The sequence below is a fragment of the Puma concolor genome, chromosome B1 (genome assembly GCF_028749965.1).
Source record: "Puma concolor isolate L17-30 chromosome B1, mPumCon1.1.hap2, whole genome shotgun sequence".
NCBI lineage: Eukaryota > Metazoa > Chordata > Mammalia > Carnivora > Felidae > Puma > Puma concolor.
The window spans coordinates 64295523-64318401 of record NC_141670.1 but is presented as its reverse complement, the minus strand read 5'-3'; the positions used below and the strand labels follow the sequence as shown (position 1 = coordinate 64318401).

The window sequence follows — 22879 nt, the reverse complement described above, 5'->3', positions numbered from 1 at the left end:
CTTGGCTTTGTATGATACACTGGGCAGATGAGAAGGAATAAAACATAGTTTTGCCTTTAATGAGTGTAATAGGCAGCTTGGGGAAAATATCTGCAAACATATCTTATATAAAAATAAAGGGATTACATACAGATTAATGAATACCATAATGGGAGTTGGTTGAAGGTGCTTATGGGAACACGGAAAAAGGGGGCACTTAATTTTGATTAGGAGTAGGGCTTTTTGAAGAATAATAATACAAGTTTGTATTTATTAAGCTCTTACATCATGCAGGTATTTCCCATGATTGTCTCATTTAATTCTTTATTACAAACCTGTAGGATAAACATAATTACTCCTTTTATAGATGAAAAACTCAGTGAAATTAGAAATCTAGCCCCAAACCACAGTTATTCTTTGATAAGATAAGCTTGCTGTGCAGGTCTTCTTGAAACCAAAATCCACACATGTAACCATAATTTGATACTGCTTCCCAAAGAGAGGTTTACCAAGGAATTGGTTGCATCCATTTCCTAGGGCCTGCTATAACAAATTAGCTCAAAGCAGATAGATTCAAACAACAGAGCTCTATTTTCTCACGGTGCCGGAGGCTCCAAGTCCAAAATCAATGTCTTGGCAAGGCCATGCTCTAGGGGATAATCCCTCCTTTCCTGTCCAGATTTGGTGACTCCAGCTGTTTTTTTCCTGGGCTTGTGGAAGCATGATGCCAATGTCTGCCTCCTTCTCCACATGGCCTTCTATGTGTCTCTGTGTCGTCTCCCCTTTTATCTCTTATAAGAACACGGGGTTAGGGCCAATCCTAATTCAGGATGACCTCATCTTAATATCTTTACCTTAATTATATCTGCAAAGTCCCTTTTTCCAAATAAGGTCACATTCATAGATACCAGGGGTTAGGTCTTAGCTATGTCTTTTGGTGGATGGCAATTCAACCCACCAGACTGCTGCTTTGGTAGAGTTTTTAGAACAAACTGGAGTGTGTCAGAGTAGGAGAGCAGTAATTGCAACAGGTTCAAAGACAAGACAAGTAACACAATGCCACACTAGGAAACCACGTATACTTCATTATGCTGGGAACACCAAAACAAAAATAAACAACAAAAAACATATGCTGAGAAATGAGGTTCAAAAACTAGAGAGAATATCATAGAAAGCCTTGCCCACAAGCTAAGTTATTAGGGCTGTAGTCTAACCTGGGAGTCATTCAAGTCTTTTCATGTAAGGAAAGAACTATAATTAATTATGCATATAATACAAGTCACTCTAGTGCCAACATGAAGCAGCATTTTAGGATATGGATTTGTGGGCAGCATTGGACATAATCCAGATGAAAGAGAATAGATCAAAGACCATTTAAAAGAAGAAAGGGTTATGAAATTAAATGATAATAAGGGATAGATGTGAGTCGACTTGATAATCAGTTGGATGTGGGGAATTAAGGAGAAGAGGAGCTGGAGAAAACTTCCAGGTTTTAGCATGGACCGCTAGGTCACGCTGCCCTTCACCAAAAAAAAAGTGGAGTCAAGAATCGTTACAATTTCACAGGGAAGGAATAATGAATTTTATTGTGGACATGTTGGCTTTGAGTGCCTGAAGTATAAACAGGTGAACTAGACAGTTGGACATATGGAGAGAGATGCTGATTAGTTTTGTGTGGTGCGATTCTCTTCTGTAGAATCTGTTACTTCTGTTACTTTTCCAAGGACCATATCTTATTCATATTTACATCCCTAACAGCTGTCAATGTACCGAGCTAATAGTAGGTGATATGTCTGTTGAATTGGTTTGAATATAATTCCTATTAACTCTGTCTCAAAGAAATTACAACAACAGCTATGAGCATTCACACACTGATTTTTTTTTTATGTTAGAATGATGTATTAGGTTTCTTTCCATGTAGGTGTTTTATTATTTTCTCAATTCTGAGAGAAGAATGGACTTTTCAGACTACTAAGTTTAGGAAAGAACTGGACCCGAGGAACAAAAAAGAAACAAACAAACAAACAAACAAACAAAAAACCCAACTGGACCTGAACAGTTTACATCTTGTTACTTGTGTGACTGGCCTTTCTGCAGGGAGCACATTGTTTACTTGTCCACACCTCACAGGCTCAAGGCCCTGGGGGACATGGATGGTAGGGTGTGGCGCCATCTGTAACAGATACAGCTGTCTTAGGCTGAGAACAGAACTTGGCAACCTATTACTTCTGTATACCTAAGCCCTGGTTCAAAAGTTCCATCAATAATGATAACATTAGGGGCACCTGGGTTGCTGAGTCAGTTAAACGTCCAACTTCAGCTCAGGTGTGATTTCATGGTTTATGAGTTCGAGCCCTGCATCGCCTCTGTGCTAACAGCTCAGAGCTTGGAGCCTGCTTCGGATTTTGTGTGTGTGTCTCTCTCCCTGCCTCTCCCTTTCCCCACTCGTGCTCTGTCTGTCTGTCTCTCTCTCTCAAAAATAAATAAACATTTAAAAACATAATGATAACATTGACTTCTTTTATCTCTATCTGCTTATCTCCTGAATCAGTTTTTGATGTCTGCAATTCCAACAGGCACCTTATGGACCTTGTTCTTTCTAACTGAAGCAAATTGACTTGTTCCTTACGCAAGCGCTTCACATGCTCCACTTTAAATAAAATAGTTTTTATTTGACTTAATTGAAAATTTTATTTGAATAACCAAATTACTGTATATATTAATCATAAAAAACATTGAAATTATGGACAAACCAATATGTTTAATAGATCATCCATAATCTACCAGAAACACTGCTAGTTTTTGATAAATATCCTTCTGATCTTTTTGCTCCATATTCATACATATTATGTTTCTTTATATACAAAAATAAGGTCATATCACAAGTCTATTTTACAAAAAGTTATGAGATGGAGTTTCATGTCATAAGATAAACTTCTACATCATTTTTAAAAAATTTATTTATTTATTTTGAGAGAAGGGGAGAGAGTGCATGCGAGCAGGGAGGGGCAGAAAGAGAGAATTCCAAGCAGGCTCCATGCTCAGTGTGGAGCCCAACACAAGGCTTGATCCCATGACCATGAGATCATGATCTAAGCAGAAATCAAGGGTTGGATGCTTAGCAGACTGAGCCACCCAGGCGCCCCACTTCTACATCATTTTATGCGACTTAATTTTACTTCTCTGTATCAATAAACAACAGCTTACTACTTGTGATGAGCACCAGGTGTTGAAAGGAAGTGTTGAATCACCATATTGTACACCTGAAACTAATATTACACTGTAAACTAATCAGAATTTAAGTAAAAAACTTAAAAAGAAAAAGAAATGTCTTAGTCAATTTCTTGCTTTAAGACATTTAGATTACTTACAATTTTATAAATGCTATTTTGAAGAACATTCTCATAAGTTCAGTCATTGTGTGATAAGGTTTTGAGGTATTTTTCCAGCAAGATTTTCCACCAACTCATGTGAATGAACACGTTCACTGTCATTATTTAAAAGATTTGACAATATAGTAAGTGTGCTGGCATTTCCACTTGCTCTTTCAGATCTACACTCTACCTATTGACATCCTGTTCTGTGACCCAAGGGGCTGACCCCTAAGGATCATATCAACCAATTGCCCTGCCTCTGGCTTCTGGTTGGGTTTGGCTAGTGGAGGACAACAGCAGGGTATTGGAAGGCTATTGGAAAGAGATGTATTTATTCCCCCCAGATCCCTCTGTACCAACATGGTTGACAGTAGCTGCATATTTCTTTCATTGGGTGTCCCTCTCCTGCAGCCACTGCTCTCATGGTTCCCATTGAAAATTCCCTTCATTGCTCCATCAGGCCAAAGATGGTAATAGTTTTCTATAATTACTATTAACAGAATGCTGCAGCATTCCTTACTGGCTATTTTAAGTTATCCACAACTTTAAAACAATCCCTTCATGGGGCGCCTGGGTGGCTCAGTCGGTTAAGCGGCCAACTTTACGTCATGATCTCGTGGTCCGTGACTGTGAGCCCCAAGTCGGGCCCTGGGCTGACAGCTCAGAGCCTGGAGTCTGCTTCGGATTCTGTCTCCGTCTCTCTCTGCCCCTCCCCCATGCACACTGTCTCTGTCTCTGTCTCTCTCTCCAAAATACATAAACATTAAAAAAAAAAAAAGTCCCTACATTAAATTTGCCTGAATTACTTCATAGAGAATGTCATTTGCTTCTTGTCAGCACTCTGATGAAAATACGGATAGGCACAAATTTGTAAACATAGAACTGACCCAGGGTGGTCTGTATGAAATGCCTGTGAATAAAAATTAACAAAGTTAACACTGTTCACCTGCCCTTCGCACTGTGCTAGCTCATCTCCAAAACAGCTTACTCCACTAACATGTTGATTTGGGTCACACACACAAAACAATCAAGTTAACTGTTGAAATGTTTAAAGAAATATTAGTTTTCTCCTAAGAAAATAAAAATCAAAATAGTTTCCAATACATTGAAACATTGTCAATTATGTATTTTTACCATTTTATAAAATTGAGATAAATACATGATTTTAAAGAAATATTCAAAAATATTTATTTATCCAACAGATACATGAAAGCAGTTCAACATCACTAATCACCAGGGAAATGCAAATCAAACCCAAAATGAGATATCGCCTCACACCTGTTAGAATGGCTGTTATCAAAAAGACAAGAAATAGCACGTGTTAGTGAGAGAGGATGTGGAGAAAAGGGAACACTTGTGCACTGCTGGTGGGAATGTAAATCAATGTGACCAGTGTGGAAAATATTATGGAGGTTCCTCAAAAAATTAAAAGTAGAACGACCATATAATCTAGCAATTCCATTTCTGGGTTTTTGTTTTCCAAAGGAAACAAAACATGAATTTGAAAAAATATACGACCACCTCTATAATAATAATAATAATACATAACAATGCATAATATATTATTATTGTAATATACCTATGTACCGAATACATATATAATATATATTATTATATTGTACCCAATACATATATTATATATGTACCAAACAATGCTATTTATTGCAACATAATTTATAATAGCCAAGATATGGAAACAACAAAAGTGCCCATCCATGGATGAGTGGATAGAGAAAATAAACAATGAAATATTACTCAGCCATAAAAAGAGAATGAAATCTTGCCATTTATAGCAGCATGGACACACACAGAATATTATTCAAGGGGCACACACACACACACACACACACACACACACACACACACACAGAATGTTATTCAGCCATGAGAAAAAAGGAAATCCTGCCATTTGTGACAACATGAAACTGGAAGACTTTATGCTAAGTTAAATAAATCAGACCCAGAAAGACAAATACCATATAATCTCACTTATGTGGAATCTAAAAAAACCCCAAAGACCAAAACAAAACAAAACAAACAAGTAAAAACAAGCTCACAGATACAGAGAACAGATTGGTGGTTGCCAGAGGCAAGGAGTGGGCAAAAGGGGGCAAAGGAGGTCAAAAGGAATAAAGTTCCAGTTATAAAATAATAAGTCAAGGGCATGTAAGATACAGCGTGGTGACTATAGTTAATACTGTATTACATATCTAGAAGCTGTGAAGAGAGTAGGTCTTAAGTCTTCATCACAAGAAAAAAAAATTGGGACTATGTGTAGTGACAGATGTTAGCTAGACTAGGCTTATGTGGCAATTATTTCACAGCCTACACAATATCAAATTATTATGCTGTACACTTGAAACTAACATAATTGTTGTATGTCAATTAGATCTCAATTTAAAAAGTTTATTTATAATTTATGAAAATGTGCACTGGAACAGCAGCCAGAATTCACCTATAATTATCAGTTGGACCATTCTCTCTTTCACTGCATAAAAAGTCAACATATTCAGAAATGTTCCAGACTTGACAGTCTTGTGAATCCTGTGGTCTTGTCACATAGCTGTCTGCTAAGATTTCCCTAAGATACAATACATCACCAGGGTTAGTGATCTGTTGCCTTTTTCAAACATAGGCTTCAGAATATTCTCTGTTGCTTCTTCATCCAGGAGGAGCCACCTTCTGTTGTTAACAATCATGAAACAATGCCACTGAGCATAATCCCAAAACTTCTGCACACCATAGCATTGCATGGCTGAGGACTAACTGATGTCAACTGAAAAGTAGCTGGCATCATGCTGGGATGACTATTGTACTAGCTCAGTTTGGTCACTAGACAGTGTCTCTTCAGGGAGTCTTAAAAACATTTCTAGAGCAGTTTAAAGCATATTATTCTAAAATTAGTGCATGTTTATTTTCAAGGTCATTAATTTTGCTGCTATATTCCAATAAAGAGTAAAGTAATACTAGAAACTGAAAGTTAAATGTATCATGCTTATAAAAAGCCCATTATGACATCTCAAGGCTGCACTACGCTGGCAAATATAAAAATTCTAACACCAGCAGGAATATATATAAACACCTTTTTCTTAATGGTAACTACAACACATCTAAATAGACTTATTGTCATGTTGTAGTTCAAAAAGTTTGCTTGGGCCTAAAAAATGGTATCTAGTCTATGCCTAAAACTGGAAGGTTTTTTGTTTTTGTTTTTGTTTTTGTCTTGAAATTAGTTTAATTGTTCTAGATTGCCCTAAAATACCCTGAATGACAAAAGTGAAATAAGGTACCATTATAGAGACATTAAGGAAGTTAATGATTAGGCATAATTATACAGACATATTAGATATTTAAGAGCTTACATGGAAAGCTTAAATTATGGTTTTTAAACTGCCAGAAAAATATTTTGAACAATAGTGTTAATTTATGGTTAATTCCCATTTATGTTTCTGCCTGGAACTTCATTGTAGTTCTGAGTTGGTTTCTAAACTTCAGGCATGTGAACCTGAGAGAACTAGATATAACTGAATAGACCAATGAACATTTAGTGAATTCTTGTCCTGAGCATCCCTAATGAAGCATGATAGCCTATAAGATTAATTTTTGTTTCAATTCAGTTTGAAATGCTACAATTCTTAAGTGAAGTCTCAGTATAGATTCAAACCACTGTAATTCAAACCCATCAGTACTCCAGTCTCTGGAGTACTTGAAATGCCAGAAGAGAAGTTAAGAATTAAAACAAACCACCACCACCACCACAACAAATTAAATGTAAAAAGGCTACTGGGTACAATCTCCCATCTTCTAGTTCCTGCCAGAGTAAATGTATGGAAAATTACAGGAAAATTAGCTTTACTTATCATCTTTAACAAAACACAGTGTTTAACTAATTTTGTGGAATGCCAAGTAGTTTGGAGTGTTGTTAAGTAATTAAATGCCACAGAAGGCTAATTCCTGTGATGACAGGATTCAAAGTAGGGGAAAATTCGGGCAAAAATGTAACCTCTTCCCGCAACCTTTAACCCACTTCCTTTCAACACTAGAAATGGATCACATCCAACAGACATTAGAATTTCAAATACTGTTAAAAGAACTTACAAGTGCCACATTATCACCAATGATACTATTCTTTTGATGGAAAAGAAACAAGTGGAAGCTTAGAAGAAATTGAATCAGCCTTATTAGCAAGAGCTTAGTTCAAATAAAAAATTTTTAACTAAGATCCTACAGTATATAAAACAAAGATAAGACATAATCCCTAACCACATGTTACTTACAACCTGATTAGAGGATATAAATTTGCAAAAATCATGAGATAGAATAAATAAAGAGTAAAGATAATTATCATGGGAGATTCTAAGTACCAGGAAGGTTTAAAGGAAAGAAAATACAGTAAAACCTTGGATTGTGAGTAATTTGTTCTGCAGGTGTCTGCAAGACTAGTAAATATTTCCAATGAATTTTCAATTATTTTTTGATGTTTATTTTTGAGAGACAGAGACACACACAGAGTGTGAGCAGGAGAGAGAGGGTCAGGGAGGGAGACAGAATCCGAAGCAGGCTCCAGACTCTGAGCTGTCAGCACAGGGCCCCATGCAGGGCTCAAACCCACGAATGGTGAGATCAGAGCTGAGCTGAAGTCGGACGCTTAACCAGGTGCCCCTCTAATAAATTTTAATTTGGAAAACAAGCCATGTCTTACAATGCAAGTAGTACGTGATGCCAAATGTCACATGATCACAACTGAGCCAATGGCTCTTCTCTCTCTCTCTCTCTCTCTCTGTCTCTCTGGGATTGTGGGTGATGGTCTCCCATGCTCAGATGCTCAGTATCAGGCTGTGGTGTTTGACAGAAATCAGTGACTTTTCAGAACTTTGGAAGGTATCCACAACTGGCACTAGCATATTTTTTGTCACTTCAAAGCACCTATGGGCAGTACTTTGCTTTTCCATCCAAGAGTAAGCTTAGGAATGCTTTGCTTCATTCTAGGTCAGGCTGCCAGCAGATACAGACCCTTTCCTTTGCTGCTTTATTGCCAATTACATTAAATACAGTATGTGACAAGAGTTTATTAATACTGTACTGTAGTCAACATCGTGCAAGCGTATACAATGGCCCCCATGCAGAAAAGCTTCCATTGAGCCAATAGACAGCAGTGATCCCATGAGTGATGGTTAAAGTCATCCTATACAATAATCCTTCTCTCTCTTGTCTCCTTCACAGCAGCCACAAAGATTTTCAAATTAAGTGCAGATTAATTTGTTCATTTTTCTTTATATTTTGTATTTTCTTTATTATTTTGTGTTATATTACAGTATTGTAATCATTTTTATATGACTATTTTTGGATTGTGGAATGAACCATCTGAACTTCCATTATTTCTTATGGGGAAATTTGCTTTAATATACAAATGCTTTGGATTACAAACATGTTTCCAGAATGAATTATGCTCGCAAACCAAGGTTTTACTGTAGACCTTTTTTTTTTTTATTTTTTATTTTTTTTAAAAATTTTTTTTTCAACGTTTATTTATTTTTGTGACAGAGAGAGATAGAGCATGAACGGGGGAGGGGCAGAGAGAGAGGGAGACACAGAATCGGAAACAGGCTCCAGGCTCTGAGCCATCAGCCCAGAGCCTGACGCGGGGCTCGAACTCCCGGACCGCGAGATCGTGACCTGGCTGAAGTCGGACGCTCAACCGACTGCGCCAGCCAGGCGCCCCAGCTGTAGACCTTTTTGAGAGCAACAGAAAACTTCAAGGAAAAGATACCCTTTCGGATGGAAAGAATGTCCACAAGACAGGGCAGATGAAAATTTCAGAAGACAATAAAAGCATGGACAAAAATAAGGAAGAAAAATATATGTTGCATAGAAAGAAAAGAACTGGATTTCAATGCAGAAGAGTTAAATATGTGGGACAACTAATTGGAAGGTTGTGTCGGGTTAAGATTTTTAGACTTTATTCTATAGGCAATAGGGAGACATAAAATTGCACGTAGAGAAAAAGTGCCATGGACAAAGTTATGATTCATATCTCAGTAATGACTAGCAGTATTGGTATGGGGAGTAACAAAAGTTGGGAAGGACAAAGTAGCCTCCATAGTTCAGGTGAGAAGCAAAAGTAGCTTCCATAGTTCAGGTGAGAAGCATATAATTAAACCCAATACTTCAACCAAGATGGTTATCACAATTGTTCAAGAACTTTGTCTCTCCACAAGAAGTCAACAGATCTAATTCTATGAAAACAAGTCTTTTGCTAGAGCATCATCGTAAGTAACCAATGTGTTGTAATATAGTTGGAAACAGAATCAGGTAAAGCATGTCATTATAACTTTTTATAATAATATTTAAATAGTATGGTTCAAGTATTTCCAGGAGACTGACCTCAAGTAATCCAGCATCACCATGAATAGGTGGTTTTGACATGTCTTCTCATTACTGTGGGCTCTGGATAGTAACATACTGAGTGGCTCAGAATTGGGCCAGGGCACTATGAGTTGTAATGGCAGCTGAGACCAAAAATGCTGGTCTTAATTCTTAACCCTATCCTTATGCTTTCAATGTTTAAAAAAAAAATATTTTTCGTTTATCTAGAAAGTGATGCAATGATAACTGACCCCTACGCTGTTGGAATTCTCCTAATTTTCCAAAGCCAGCTCCTTCCACTGACACAAATGCCTTCGTCAGCAAATAGCCTGAATCTAAATAAGATAAATAGGTGTCCTCTGGGGCTTATGGCTGAGAAGCCTCTGGGCATTACTGAATACACTCAATTAGGAGGTGTCACTCCCAGGTGGTGACAGTGACAGGGAATTAAATCCTAAGAAAGTGCAATCCAGGCGCTTGAATTTCGGGTGACTAATTTGGTTGACTCCATTTGCAAGGTTTGACCGGCCACTGCAGGTGAAAGGATTTGACTGAACATAGATCAAAAATCCCTCCAGAGCTGAGTGACCTTGTTAAGCAACTTTGCTACATCTTTTATGCAGTGAGTTATGCTCAGCAAAGCACGGATATTTTCCATTAACCTCTGAGGCAACAACAAATTTATCCATTTCCTTTCCCTGCTTACTCACCTCATTCAAATCCTTCAGCAAAATGTCCCTCACTTCTCCCATTTGCCAACTTGTCATGTGGGCTGTACAAACTAAGTCCCCAAGAAAGACTGCTGTCTATTCCAAATCTAAAGGGTTCACGAGTATTAAATTAGGTTCCTGGAGTTCTGACTTCCCCCAAAGAATTCCAAATATAATTTAAAGTACCTAGAGGGGCGCCTGGGTGGTGCAGTCGGTTAAGCGTCCGACTTCAGCCAGGTCACGATCTCGCGGTCCGGGAGTTCGAGCCCCGCGTCAGGCTCTGGGCTGATGGCTCAGAGCCTGGAGGCTGTTTCCGATTCTGTGTCTCCCTCTCTCTCTGCCCCTCCCCCGTTCATGCTCTGTCTCTCTCTGTCCCAAAAATAAATAAACGTTGAAAAAAAAAAATTTAAAGTACCTAGAAATGATGGGCATTAAAAAGTACACTTATCATGATTAGCACTGAGTAATGTACAGAATTGTTGAATCACTGTATTGTACACCTGAAACTAATTTCACACTATATGTCAGCTGTATTGGAAATAAAAATTTTTTAATCTTAATAAAAACAAATAAAGTACCTGGAGAAACAGAGAGCAATCTCTTACTTTCCACAATTGTACAAACAGACTAACTGAAAATACTTGTCAAGCTGGATCAAATCAATCCAAACATATTTACTGTATGTGTAATATGCCAGGCACTGGCACTGTGTGGGCACTGGCTATACAATGACAAATCACAGCCCTCAAAGGAGAGAAAGTGGCTTGTAGGACAAGTTTTGAAGTCTGATAGACCTGGGCTCACATCCCACCTCTAACTTTCTCTGTGGTTTTGATAAAAATCTTTAATTTCTTGAAGCCTCTGTTTCTGCACCGGCAAAATGGGGATAATAACTCATAGAGTTCATGAGAATCAGATGACATTAGTGAAATACTTAGTTTTGTTTGTGCAAACAAATAGTGGAGATGCCCAAATGTTAGCTGCTTGTTATTAAAGAATTTATTTTGCCTTGCCTCAGTTGGATTTGATTTGGGTTTATTTTGCCTTGTTTTAGAAAAATCACTGTTGAGGGAAGAGGAGTAGAGCAAATTAAATCAATAACTAGAAGATAATGTTCAGACAATCACACTAATGGACAGACACCTGTCCTTTTTCAGTAAATATTTAATCATTTTGGGAACTAGCATCTTAAATGAAATATAAGAGGACACCTTTTATCTTAATATCATAAGATGTGTTTCACACTATAGACATAAATAATAACAAAAACCCTTAAACACAACTTCATTCTTAAGGCAAAAAGAGGGGGATCCTTTGAAGCAGGGTTCAAAGTTACCTTCCATGTGATTAGCACCTCTAACAGCATAATTGGTCAAGGGCAGGCCTTAGACTGGCTCAGCCATTACTGCCTTATAGGAAAGCACTGAACACGCCGTTTTGCTGAGTGTGCTGGGCAACAGTCATGCCTGGAACTATTGCTATGTTACCAAAGAGACCACAAGCTCTTGACATCCCCACAGCAATATTAACATGCACAAAAATCTGTAGGAGTTTCTATCAGAACCCCTAACAGCCAAATGGCCATTTGGAAAATGTATGATTCCTTTTATAACCTAGACCTTGGAAAATACATAATCAAGAAATGGCAAGCATAATCAGAGATGTCAGGAAAATTTTTAAACGTTAAACATCTTGTGAGATTCAGCCTTTTGAGTTATTCTCATTAGCATCGGTCCACTGTGCTATGTCACATCACCAAAGGCTCAAATCAAGCAGAGTAGAATAAGAAGATAGGGGCCATTAGACACTTAAAAGAAAACAGTGACCCAAAGAAACCACAATTGTTGTAGACCCAACATATGCTAAGTGCTTGATGATTCTCCTGGCTTCACCCAAAAGAACACTCATACTTGTGTGATAAAGGCCATGAAAGGGATCATACTCCAAGGCACTTTTTCACTCCCAATCCAAGCCCCTAGGTGTACCTGTGATGCCTATTCTATAACATGCCACATCATCACAAAAATCTAGTTTAACATAAATAAAAAAGGAAAAAAAGCAAAGGAATTTGGCTTTGTTGGGTATCTGGTCCTTTAGGATATTCTGAATACAGAATTTTGAGTTAGCAATGAGGGATTTCTCTTTTAACTTAGATTCAACTTTTTATTCTCCCTCCCTTGATCTGGTAGACTGTCCTGAAGGCATTAAGCCTCCTGGGCTTATTCCCTATGGGCTTCTAGATCTAGCCCGTGTGATTTCTATTGCTTGCTGCTTTTATTTTCTCTGTGAATTTTCCATTGATGTTAATTAAGCTCCCTTTAGCGTGATGAGCTTCTCAGTATCTGATCTAAAGCCTTTCACACATAAAAAATAACAAGTTAGAAAGAAAGCAGTTCAGTCATAAAAGAGATGTTGAATTTGTTCAAGTTGTTAACATTTTAAAAAAGGTCAGCCCTTTAAATGGTCAAGTTAAATAGGATGAATGTGGGTTAAACCATCCCTCTGTGAGGGTTCACAAACCCATCCATGGGTCTGCTCACACCTGCAAAGGGTCTGCAAGGCTTCCTTTCTCTCTGTGGTGGAGGCTACATTTCAGGAGCTGAAGCTGCATTGAGCATGTACAGTACTGGGGCTCTCACAGTTAACACAGATTCAAACAGAACCTAAACAAAACTACATTTTCAAAATTAAAGAACAGATAGTCCATTGTGATAGTCCGGAAGCACATATCAAGGGGAAGACCTTAAAAAGGCTTTTTAATACCGATAAATTTGATTTTTTTTGTTGTTGTTTATTATTGAGAGAAAGCATGTGTGGGCGAGGGGCAGAGAGAGAGGGAGACAGAGAATCTGAAGGGGGTTCTGTGCCGACAGTAGTGAGCCTGGTGTGGGGCTCGAACTCCCCAACCGTGATATCATGACCTGAGTCAAAGTCAGATGCTCAACCGACTGAGCCAGCCAGGTGCCCCAGATAACCTTGATTTTTAAATAACAGGTTTGGATCTCGTTATTTTTATTTTGTTTTATTTTTTTAATGTGACATGTCAGGTAAAAAAGGTCAAGGGCCTCCCAGGATAGTGACATACTCAGAAGCACCATCAGACTTACTGCTAACCACCCCACACACGTTTTCTCTCTGTAGCATGCTTGGTTAATCATGTCTCCTAGGATGTGAAACAGAACCCTAACCCTACTGTATCACATGATCTTCTATGATGTTAGTTAGCTGCACCAGCAATTTCTCCAAGGAGTATTTTATTCCTTTTAAAAAAATATGTATTTATTTTTGAGAGACAAAGAGAGAAAACGAGTGGGGGAGGGGCAGAGAGAGAGGGAGACACAGAATCCAAAGCAGGCTCCAGGCTCTGAGCTGCCAGCACATAGTCTGACACGGGGCTCAAACTCACGAACTGTGAGATCATGACCTGAGCCGAAATCAGACACTTAATCGACTGAGCCACCCAGGGGGAACCCTCCCCAAGGAGTATTTTCAATAAAGATGATGTCCTCCAAACAAAGAAATATCTTATTACTAGACAGATTTCACTCCCTGAACCTCGTGAAAGCCATCTGGACCCTATCTGGTCTTGTCCACTCTAACCCAAGACCTCCCCAATGTGAGAGCCCACTTCAATACTATTTCCTGCCTCTTTTCTTCTGAGTCCTAAGCTCATTTTGGCACATCCTCACAAGCTGGAGTGATGTGTTCTCATTTTAGTATCCCAAACCCACAAGAATAACCTGTAAAAGATAAAATTCCAAAGAAAGATATTTTTACACAAGGATAAAAATTTTGTCTCTTCACAACTCCTGTAAAGAATTTTTACTATCTGAATACTTGACCCAGTATAGATAACTGAAGACATCCTTTATCTTTCCGTAAGGGTCAAATGTGGTGGTTTGGATTGTGACATTATTTAGAGGGGTTCACATAGTGCTTTGTATAAGAATTGCCTGGGAAACAGGTTAATACCCAGTAAAATATAGACACGCACATACACACACACACACACACACACACACACACACGCACACATACATATGCACACACAAGGAAGGGGGAGTACATATACTAAGTGCCTCTGTAATTTCTGATGTACTCTCTTGCATTCTATATCGAGAGCCATTGCTTATATTAAGAGACAATATCATCTCTATAAAGTGACTTACTTGAATAATAGCAAAGAGAAATTTTTTTTAAACAAAGAAGTAAAATAGGTAACAGAACCAAACAGGTAAATAGCAAAAATATTCACATTAATCAGAGAGAAGAGAGTTAGTTTATATAAAAGGAACAAAAGATGATATTGTGAGAGATTTGGGGGTGTACAGCATAAAGAAGAGGCTCAAGTGTCTGCATACATTATTTTCTCAAAGGTTCACAGGGGTTCCTAATTTTTCCCTCAAAATGATGCAAGTCAAATAATTTTTCTCAGCCATCACCCCTCACCTACTATGCTGGATGGAAATCAAGAAAACTCCCATGTTAATTTTTCTGTAAGAGAAGAGTTCAACAAGAACACTTAAATTCTAGGAACCACTGAAACTATCTTTCTTTCCCCATGTACTGGCTGCCTAACTGCAGGTTTAGCAACAACAACAACAACAACAACAACAACAACAGAAAAGTCTCACCATGACATGTGAATGCCCTACTCTAGCCCTAGGGGACTTTCTCCAATTCTGAAAGGCAAGAAAAATTCTATAGTAACCACTAATAACATGAATTATTATTTGCCTCTTTGAAAAGAATTGCTAAAAACAACTGAGACCCTCCTAGTCAGCACTGGAGGAGTTTGGGACCGAAATATCCAAGATGTTTTTTTAAAAATAATTTACAGCACAGCTAGCTTGTATTTTAACAGGAATAGCCCAAAAGTGTATATAAAAAATGCCATCCTCACCAAGAAGCTAGTTATGAATTTTTAGTGAGGCCTATATAGTAAATAATTTATATAAAGAATTAAAAAATAACCATAAATAGTGTATGTATCCTTTAAGATATTAAATACGTATCATTATGAGCAGGGTTTCAAAATACCCCTTCTGGTAGCATAACCACTATGCAGTCCTTGATAAAAATTTGCTTTCCAGTTAGCTGGTTTGCCAGGAAACAGTAACATGATTCTTCCTCACTTAATAGGCATATTGCTAGAAAGTTGTGACCACAAATTAATTTTATCAAATCACATCACAAGTTGCAAGTGCTTTTCATTTTACATTTTAGACATGCAGTCAATTGAAATTTCGCAATATTAATGCTTTCTTTTTCTATTATTCCCTACCTCCCACAGTTTGAACTGGGTACGTAGAGGACTTAAATATTGGAGTAAAAGGGAAGCCACTAATTTATTAATGTCCAAGATCTGAGGAAGATGAAGTCGATAAATATAAGAACTGAGAAACAGAATGAGCAATTGGCCCCAGAATACCCAAATGGGAATATCTATCTTGTGCATGTGCACTGCCAGAGGGGCACTAATTAGAAGACTTCTTAAAAGAAAAAAGAAGGAGGAGGAGGAGAAAGAAGAAAGAAGAAAGAAGAAAAGAAGAAGGAGAAGGAGAAGGAGGAGAAGGAGAAGGAGAAGGAGAAGGAAAGGAGGAGGAGGAGGAGGAGGAGGAGGAGGAGGAGGAGGAGGAGGAGGAGGAGAGGAAGACTTTTTAGGACTCTAATCTACAAACCCAAATGAAAATGCTATCAATGGTCACCTTCAGAATCTCTATTACCTAATTTCCATACCATAACCAAATTAACGACTGTCCCTTCTGTTTCTTAATATGTTTAGAACCCCGTTCTCTCGTACAAATCTTTTTTTTTCTCAGAAGTGTTTAGTCTTTGAGCTCTCTTACGCTTTAAGTGTTATTGATTTCACATCTATCAGGAAGCAAAATAGAACCTTAACTAACAAACACACATCTAGTTAGGATGCATATCCTTAATTTCCCCTCGTGTTTAGCCTTTAAGTCAAATGGTTTTTCTCATCCACAAGCTAAAATAATGAATTATTTATAAAAATTGTTATTTATAAATAGTAGAAATGAGTCTAGTTCTAATTTGTTTACTATCATGGTCAGACAGTGAAAATGGAGACAGATATATTTACCTGATGTTTTTTTAAGAACCAAATTAAATAGGAGGAACATTACAATCATAGAAGTGATGGCTTGCCTTTTGTTTATTCACAATCAGAGTAATGCACAAAGATTCACTGAAGTCAGTGGACTGTGTTCTTGGCCTTTAAGTAGGAAGCCGTTAACATAAGCTTGTTTCTCAATTTTGCATAGTAAAGAAATCAAAATAAAAATGTCATTTGTATGTAAAATATTTGAAACCTAAGTCTATTTCCCCAAGAATAAAAATGCAGACACTTATTCCCTGTGCTTTTTGATGGCTTGCTCTTTTGGGGAAATTTGCAAAATAACTGTACTAATCATGGGGCATCTACAAAGACATCCACACCTGAATCTTTCATGGAATAAAAGGTAGTGTTTGTTTTTAAGAGCACATCTTTGCCCACGCCTAAAGGAAGTATTCTTTGATTCCTGTGATTTAAATGGGTAAAAGCAAAGAGTCACTTGTAGAGAAGACAAGACCGCAGAGACAGGAGACTGGAGAGGTCCTACAATAGAGCAGGAGTCACAACGGTAGCATCTTGGTCTAAAGTAGTGGTGATAATGATTAAGAATATTGGAAAGAATATATTTTATTTATTTATTTATTTTTAATGTTTTTATAATTTAACTTTATTTTTTACTTTTTAAAATTCACATCCAAATTAGTATATAGTGAAGCAATGATTTCAGGAGTATATTCCTTAACGCTTCTTACCCATTTAGCCCATCCCCCCTCCCACAACCCCTCCAGGAACCCTCAGTTTGTTCTCCATATTTATGAATCTCTTCTGTTTTGTCACCCTCCCTGTTTTTATATTATTTTTGTTTCCCTTCCCTTATCTTCAACTGTATTGTCGCTTAAAGTCCTCATATGAGTGTAATCATATGATTTTTGTCTTTCTCTGACTAATTTCACTTAGCATAATACCCTCGAGTTCCATCCACGTAGTTGCAAATGGCAAGATTTCATTCTTTTGGATTGCCGAGGAATACTCCATTGTATATATAATTACTGCATCTTCTTTATCCATTGATACATCGATGGACATTTGGTTCTTTCCATACTTTAGCTATTGTTGATAGTGCTGCCATAAACATGGGGGTACATGTGTCCCTTTGAAACAGCATACCTGTATCCCTTGGATAAATGCCTAGTAGTGCAATTGCTGGGTCATAGGGTAGTTCTATTTTTAGTTTTTTGAGAAACTCCATACTGTTTTCCAGAGTGACTGCACCAGCTTGCATTGCCACCAACAATGCAAAAGAGATCCCCTTTCTCCGTATCCTCGCCAACATCTGTTGTTGCCTGGGTTGTTCATGTTAGCCATTCTGACTGGTATGAGGTGGTATCTCATTGTGGTTTTGATTTGTATTTCCCTGATGATGAGTGATGTTGAGCATTTTTTCATGTGTTGGTGGGCCATCTGGATGTCTTCTTTGGAGAAGTGTCTATTCATGTCTTTTGCCCATTTCTTCACTGGATTATTTGTTTTTTGGGTGTTGAGTTTGATAAGTTCTTTGTAGATTTTGGATACTAACCCTTTATCTGATATGTCATTTGCAAATATCTCCTCCCATTCCATCGGTTGCCTTTTAGTTTTGCTGATGGTTTCCTTCACTGTGCAGAAGCTTTTTACTTTTATGAGGTCCAGTAGTTCATTTTTGCTTTTGTTTCCCTTGCCTCCAGAGATGTGTTGAGTAAGAAATTGCTGAGGGCAAGATCAAAGAGGTTTTTGCCAGCTTTTTCCTCGAGGATTTTGATGGCTTCCTTTCTTACATTGAGGTCTTTCATCCACTTTGAGTTTATTTTTGTGTATGGTGTAAGAAAGTGTTCCAGGTTCATTCTAATGCATGCCGCTGTCCAGTTTTCCCACTACCACTTGCTGAAGAGACTGTCTTTTTTCCATTGGATATTCTCTCCTGCTTTGTCAAAGATTAGTTTCCCATATGTTTGTGGGTCCATTTCTGGGTCTTCTATTCTATTCCAATGATCTGAGTGTCTGTTCTTGTGCCAGTACCATACTGTCTTGATGATTATAGCTTTGTAGTATAGCTTGAAGTCTGGGATTATGAGGCCTCCTGCTTTGGTTTTCTTTTTCAAGATTGCTTTGGCTATTCGGGGTCTTTTCGGGTTCCATACAAATTTTAGGATTATTTGTTCTAGCTCTGTGAAGAATGCTGGTGTTACCTTGATAGGGATCGCATTGAATATGTAGATTGCTTTGGGTAGTATCGACATTTTAACAATATTTGTTCTTCCTATCCAGGAGCACGGAATCTTTTTCCATTTCTTTGTGTCTTCTTCAATTTCTTTCATGAGCTTTCTATAGTTTTCACTGTATAGATTTTTCACCTCTTGGGTTAGATTTATTCCTAGGTATTTTATGGTTTTTGGTGCAACTGTTAATGGGATCGATTCCTTGATTTCTCTTTCTGTCTCTTCATTGTTGGTGTATAGGAATGCAATCAATTTCTGTGCATTGATTTTATATCCTGGGACTTTGCTGAATTCATGAATAAGTTATAGCAGTTTTGGTGGAATCTTTAGGGTTTTCCATATAGAGTACCATGTCATCTGCAAAGGGTGAAAGTTTGACCTCCCCCTGGGCAATTTGGATGCCTTTTATTTCTTTGTGTTGTCTGATTGCCGAGGCTAAGACTTCCATGTTGAAGAACAGTGGCGAGAGTGGACATCCCTGTCTTGTTCCTGATCTTAGGGGGAAAGCTCTCAGTTTTTCCCCATTAAGGATGATATTAGCGTTGGGTTGCTCATATATGACTTTTATCATCTCGAGGTATGATCCTTCTATCCCTAATTTCTTGAGGGTTTTTCTTAAGAAAGGATGCTGTATTTTGTCAAATGCTTTCTCTGCATCTATTGACAGGATAATATGGTTCTGGTCCTTTCTTTTATTGATGTGATGAATCATGGTAATTGTTTTACAGATATTGAACTAGCCCTGCATCCCAGGTATAAATCCACTTGGTCGTGGTGAATACTTTTTTTAATGTATTATTGGATCCAGTTGGCTAATATCTTGTTGAGGATTTTTGCATCCATGTTTATCAGGGAAATTGGTCTATAGTTCTCCTTTTTAGTGGGGTCTCTGTCTGGTTTTGGAATCAAGGTAATGCTGGCTTCATAGAAAGTGTTTGGAAATTTTCCTTCCATTTCTATTTTTTGGAACAGTTTTAAGAGAATAGGTGTTCACTCTTCCTTAAATGTTTGGCAGAATTCCCCTGGAAAGCCATCTGGCCCTGGACTCTTGTTTTTTGGAAGATTTTTGATTACTTACTGGTTGTGGGTCTGTTCAAATTTTCTATTTCTTCCTGTTTCAGTTTTGGTAGTGTATGTGTTTCTAGGAATTTGTCCATTTCTTCCAGATTGCCCATTTTGTTGGCATATAATTGCTCATAATATTCTCTTATTATTGTTTTTATTTCTGTTATGTTGGTTGTGATTTCTCCTCTTTCATTCTTGATTTTACTTATTTGGGTCTTTTCCTTTTTCCTGATTAAACTGGCTAGTGGTTTATCAATTTTGTTAATTCTTTCAAAGAACCAGCTTCTGGTTTCATTGATCTGTTCTACTGTGTTTTTGGTTTTGATAGCATTAATTTCTGCTCTAATCTTTATTATTTCCTGTCGTCTCCTTGTTTTGGGTTTTATTTGCTGTTCTTTTTCCAGCTCCTTAAGGCATAAGTTTAGGTTGTGTATCTGAGATCTTTCTTCCTTCTTTAGGAAGGCCTGGATTGCTATATACTTTCCTCTTATGACCGCCTTTGCTGCATCCCAGAGGTTTTGGATTGTGGTGCTATCATTTTCATTGACCTCCACATACTTTTTAATTTCTTCTTTAACTTCTTGGTTAGCCCATTCATTCTTCAGTAGGATGTTCTTCAGTCTCCAAGTATTTGTTACCTTTCCAAATTTTTTCTTGTGGTTGATTTCAAGTTTCATAGCATTGTGGTCTGAAAATATGCATGGTATGATCTCGATCTTTTTGTACTTACTTAGGGCTGATTTGCGTCCCAGTATATGGTCTATTCTGGAGAACGTTCCATGTGCACTGGAGAAGAATGTATATTCTGCTGCTTTAGGATGAAATGTTCTGAATGTATCTGTTAAGTCCATCTGGTCCAATGTGTCATTTAAAGCCATTGTTTCCTTGTTTATTTTTTGATTAGATGATCTGTCCATTGCTGTGAGTGGGGTGTTGAAGTCTCCTACTATTATGGTATTACTATCGATGAGTTTCTTTATGTTTGTGATTAATTGATATATATGTGTGCTTCCATATTTGGTGCATAAATGTTTACAATTAGTGGGTCTTCTTGGTGGATAGACCCCCTTGATTATGATATAATGCCCTTCTTCATCTCTTATTACAGTCTTTATTTAAAGTGTAGATTGTCTGATATAAGTATGGCTACTCTGGCTCTCTTTTGTTGACGATTAGATGATAGATGGTTCTCCATCCCCTTATTTTCAATCTGTAGGTGTCTTTAGGTCTAAAGTGGGTCTCCTGTAAACAGCATATACATGGATCTTGTTTTCTTATTCATTCTGTTACCTATGTCTTTTGATTGGAGCCCTGAGTCCATTGACATTTAGAGTGAGTACTGAAAGATATGAATTTATTGCCATTATGATGCTTATAGAGATGGAGTTTCTGGTGGTGTTCTCTGGTCCTTTCTAATCTTTTGTTGCTTTTGGTATTTTTTATTTACATATATATTTTCTCATGTTTTCTCCCCTCCGAGAGTCGCCCTTAGAATTTCTTGCAGGGCTAGTTTAGTGGTCACAAACTCGTTTAGTTTTTGTTTGTCTGGGAAACTTTGTATCTTTCCTTCTATTTTGAATGACAGCCTTGCTGGATAAAGACTTCTTGGCTGCATATTTTTCTGATTCAGCACATTGAATATATCCTGCCACTGCTTTCTGGCCTGCCAATTTTCTGTGGATAGGTCTGATGCTAACCTGATCTGTCTTCCCTTGTAGGTTAGGGACTTTCTTTCCCTTGCTGCTTTCATGATTTTGTCTTTGCCTGAATATTTTGTGAGTCTGAGTGTGATATGCCTTGTTGATGGTCGGTTTTTGTTGAATCTAATGGGAGTCCTCTATGCTTCCTGGCTTTTGATGTCTGTGTCTTTCCCCAGGTTAGGAAAGTTTTCCGCTATGATTTGCTCACATAACCCTTCTACCCCTATTTCTCTCTTCCTCTTCTGGGACTCCTATGATTCTGATGTTGTTCCTTTTTAATGAGTCACTGATTTCTCTAATTCTTAAAACGTGCTCTTTTGCCTTCATCTCCCTCTTTTTTTCTGCTTCGTTATTCTCTGTAAGTTTTCCTCTATATCGCTGAATCTGTTCTACCTTATCCATCCTTGCCGCTGCTGCATCCATCTGTGACTGCAGCTCAGTTACAGCATTTTTAATTTCATTCTGGCTATTTTTTGCTTCTTTTGTCTCTGCAGAAAGGGATTCTAATCTATTTTTGACTCCAGCTAGTGTTCTTATTATCGTGATTCTAAATTCTGGTTCAGACATCTTGCTTGTGTCTGTCTTGGTTAAATCCATGGCTGCTGTTTCTTCGTGCTCTTTCTTTTGGGGTGAATTTATTTGTTTTGTCATTTTGAAGGGAGAAAAGGAATTAATGAGGTAGAAAAATTGAAATAAAAAAATACTAAATTAAAAATTAAACACACACACACACACACACCAAATCTAATAGATGATGCTAGATCCTAGGTGTGTTTTGGTCTGGGTGTAGAAAGTGGTTTGACAGGTTAGAGAAACAAAACAAAAAAAACCCAAAAAACAAAAACGAAAAAAATAGGAAAAAAAGGGGGGGAGACAAAAAAAGGAAGTAGTTTTAGAATTTGAAGAAATGAATACACTAAACTAGACTAAAATACACTAAAGTAGAGAATATAGTAGAAAAAAATTATGGAAAAATAGTTTTAATAAAAATTGAAAAGAAATATGAATTTTTTCATTTTCTGTATTTAAGAAAAAATAAAAGAAATGAAAATGAGAAAAAAGATAAGGAAAAAAGAAAAGACAAAAAAAGAAATCGTTTAAAAATTTGAAAAAGTGAATATACTGTAGTAGAATGAAATAAAATGATGGGAGTAAGAATTTGAAAAAAATTACATAAAGGCAAAAAATACAGTAATAAAAATTAAATAAAATATATTTAAAATAAGTTGAAAGTAAAAATGAAGTTTTTCTCTTTCTGCATTCAAGAAAAAGAAAAAATAAAAAAGAGAAAAAAGGAAAGAAAGAGAAAAAGGAAATTGTTTGAAAATTTGAAAAGGTGAGTACACTGAAGTAG

The 22879-nt window shown here is 37.3% G+C and overlaps 1 protein-coding gene across 1 annotated transcript in view; it reads right to left on the bottom strand.

Annotated features, from left to right (window-relative positions):
- Positions 1-3700: 3700 nt before the first annotated feature.
- The window catches only part of LOC147581671 (uncharacterized), a 79746-nt gene continuing 60567 nt past the window's right edge, over positions 3701-22879 (bottom strand). Inside the window, exon 3 of the mRNA XM_086702899.1 lies at positions 3701-4263. Coding sequence (XP_086559025.1) covers positions 4156-4263 — 108 coding nt within the window. The 3' untranslated portion in view covers positions 3701-4155. The remainder of the gene's footprint in view (positions 4264-22879) is intronic.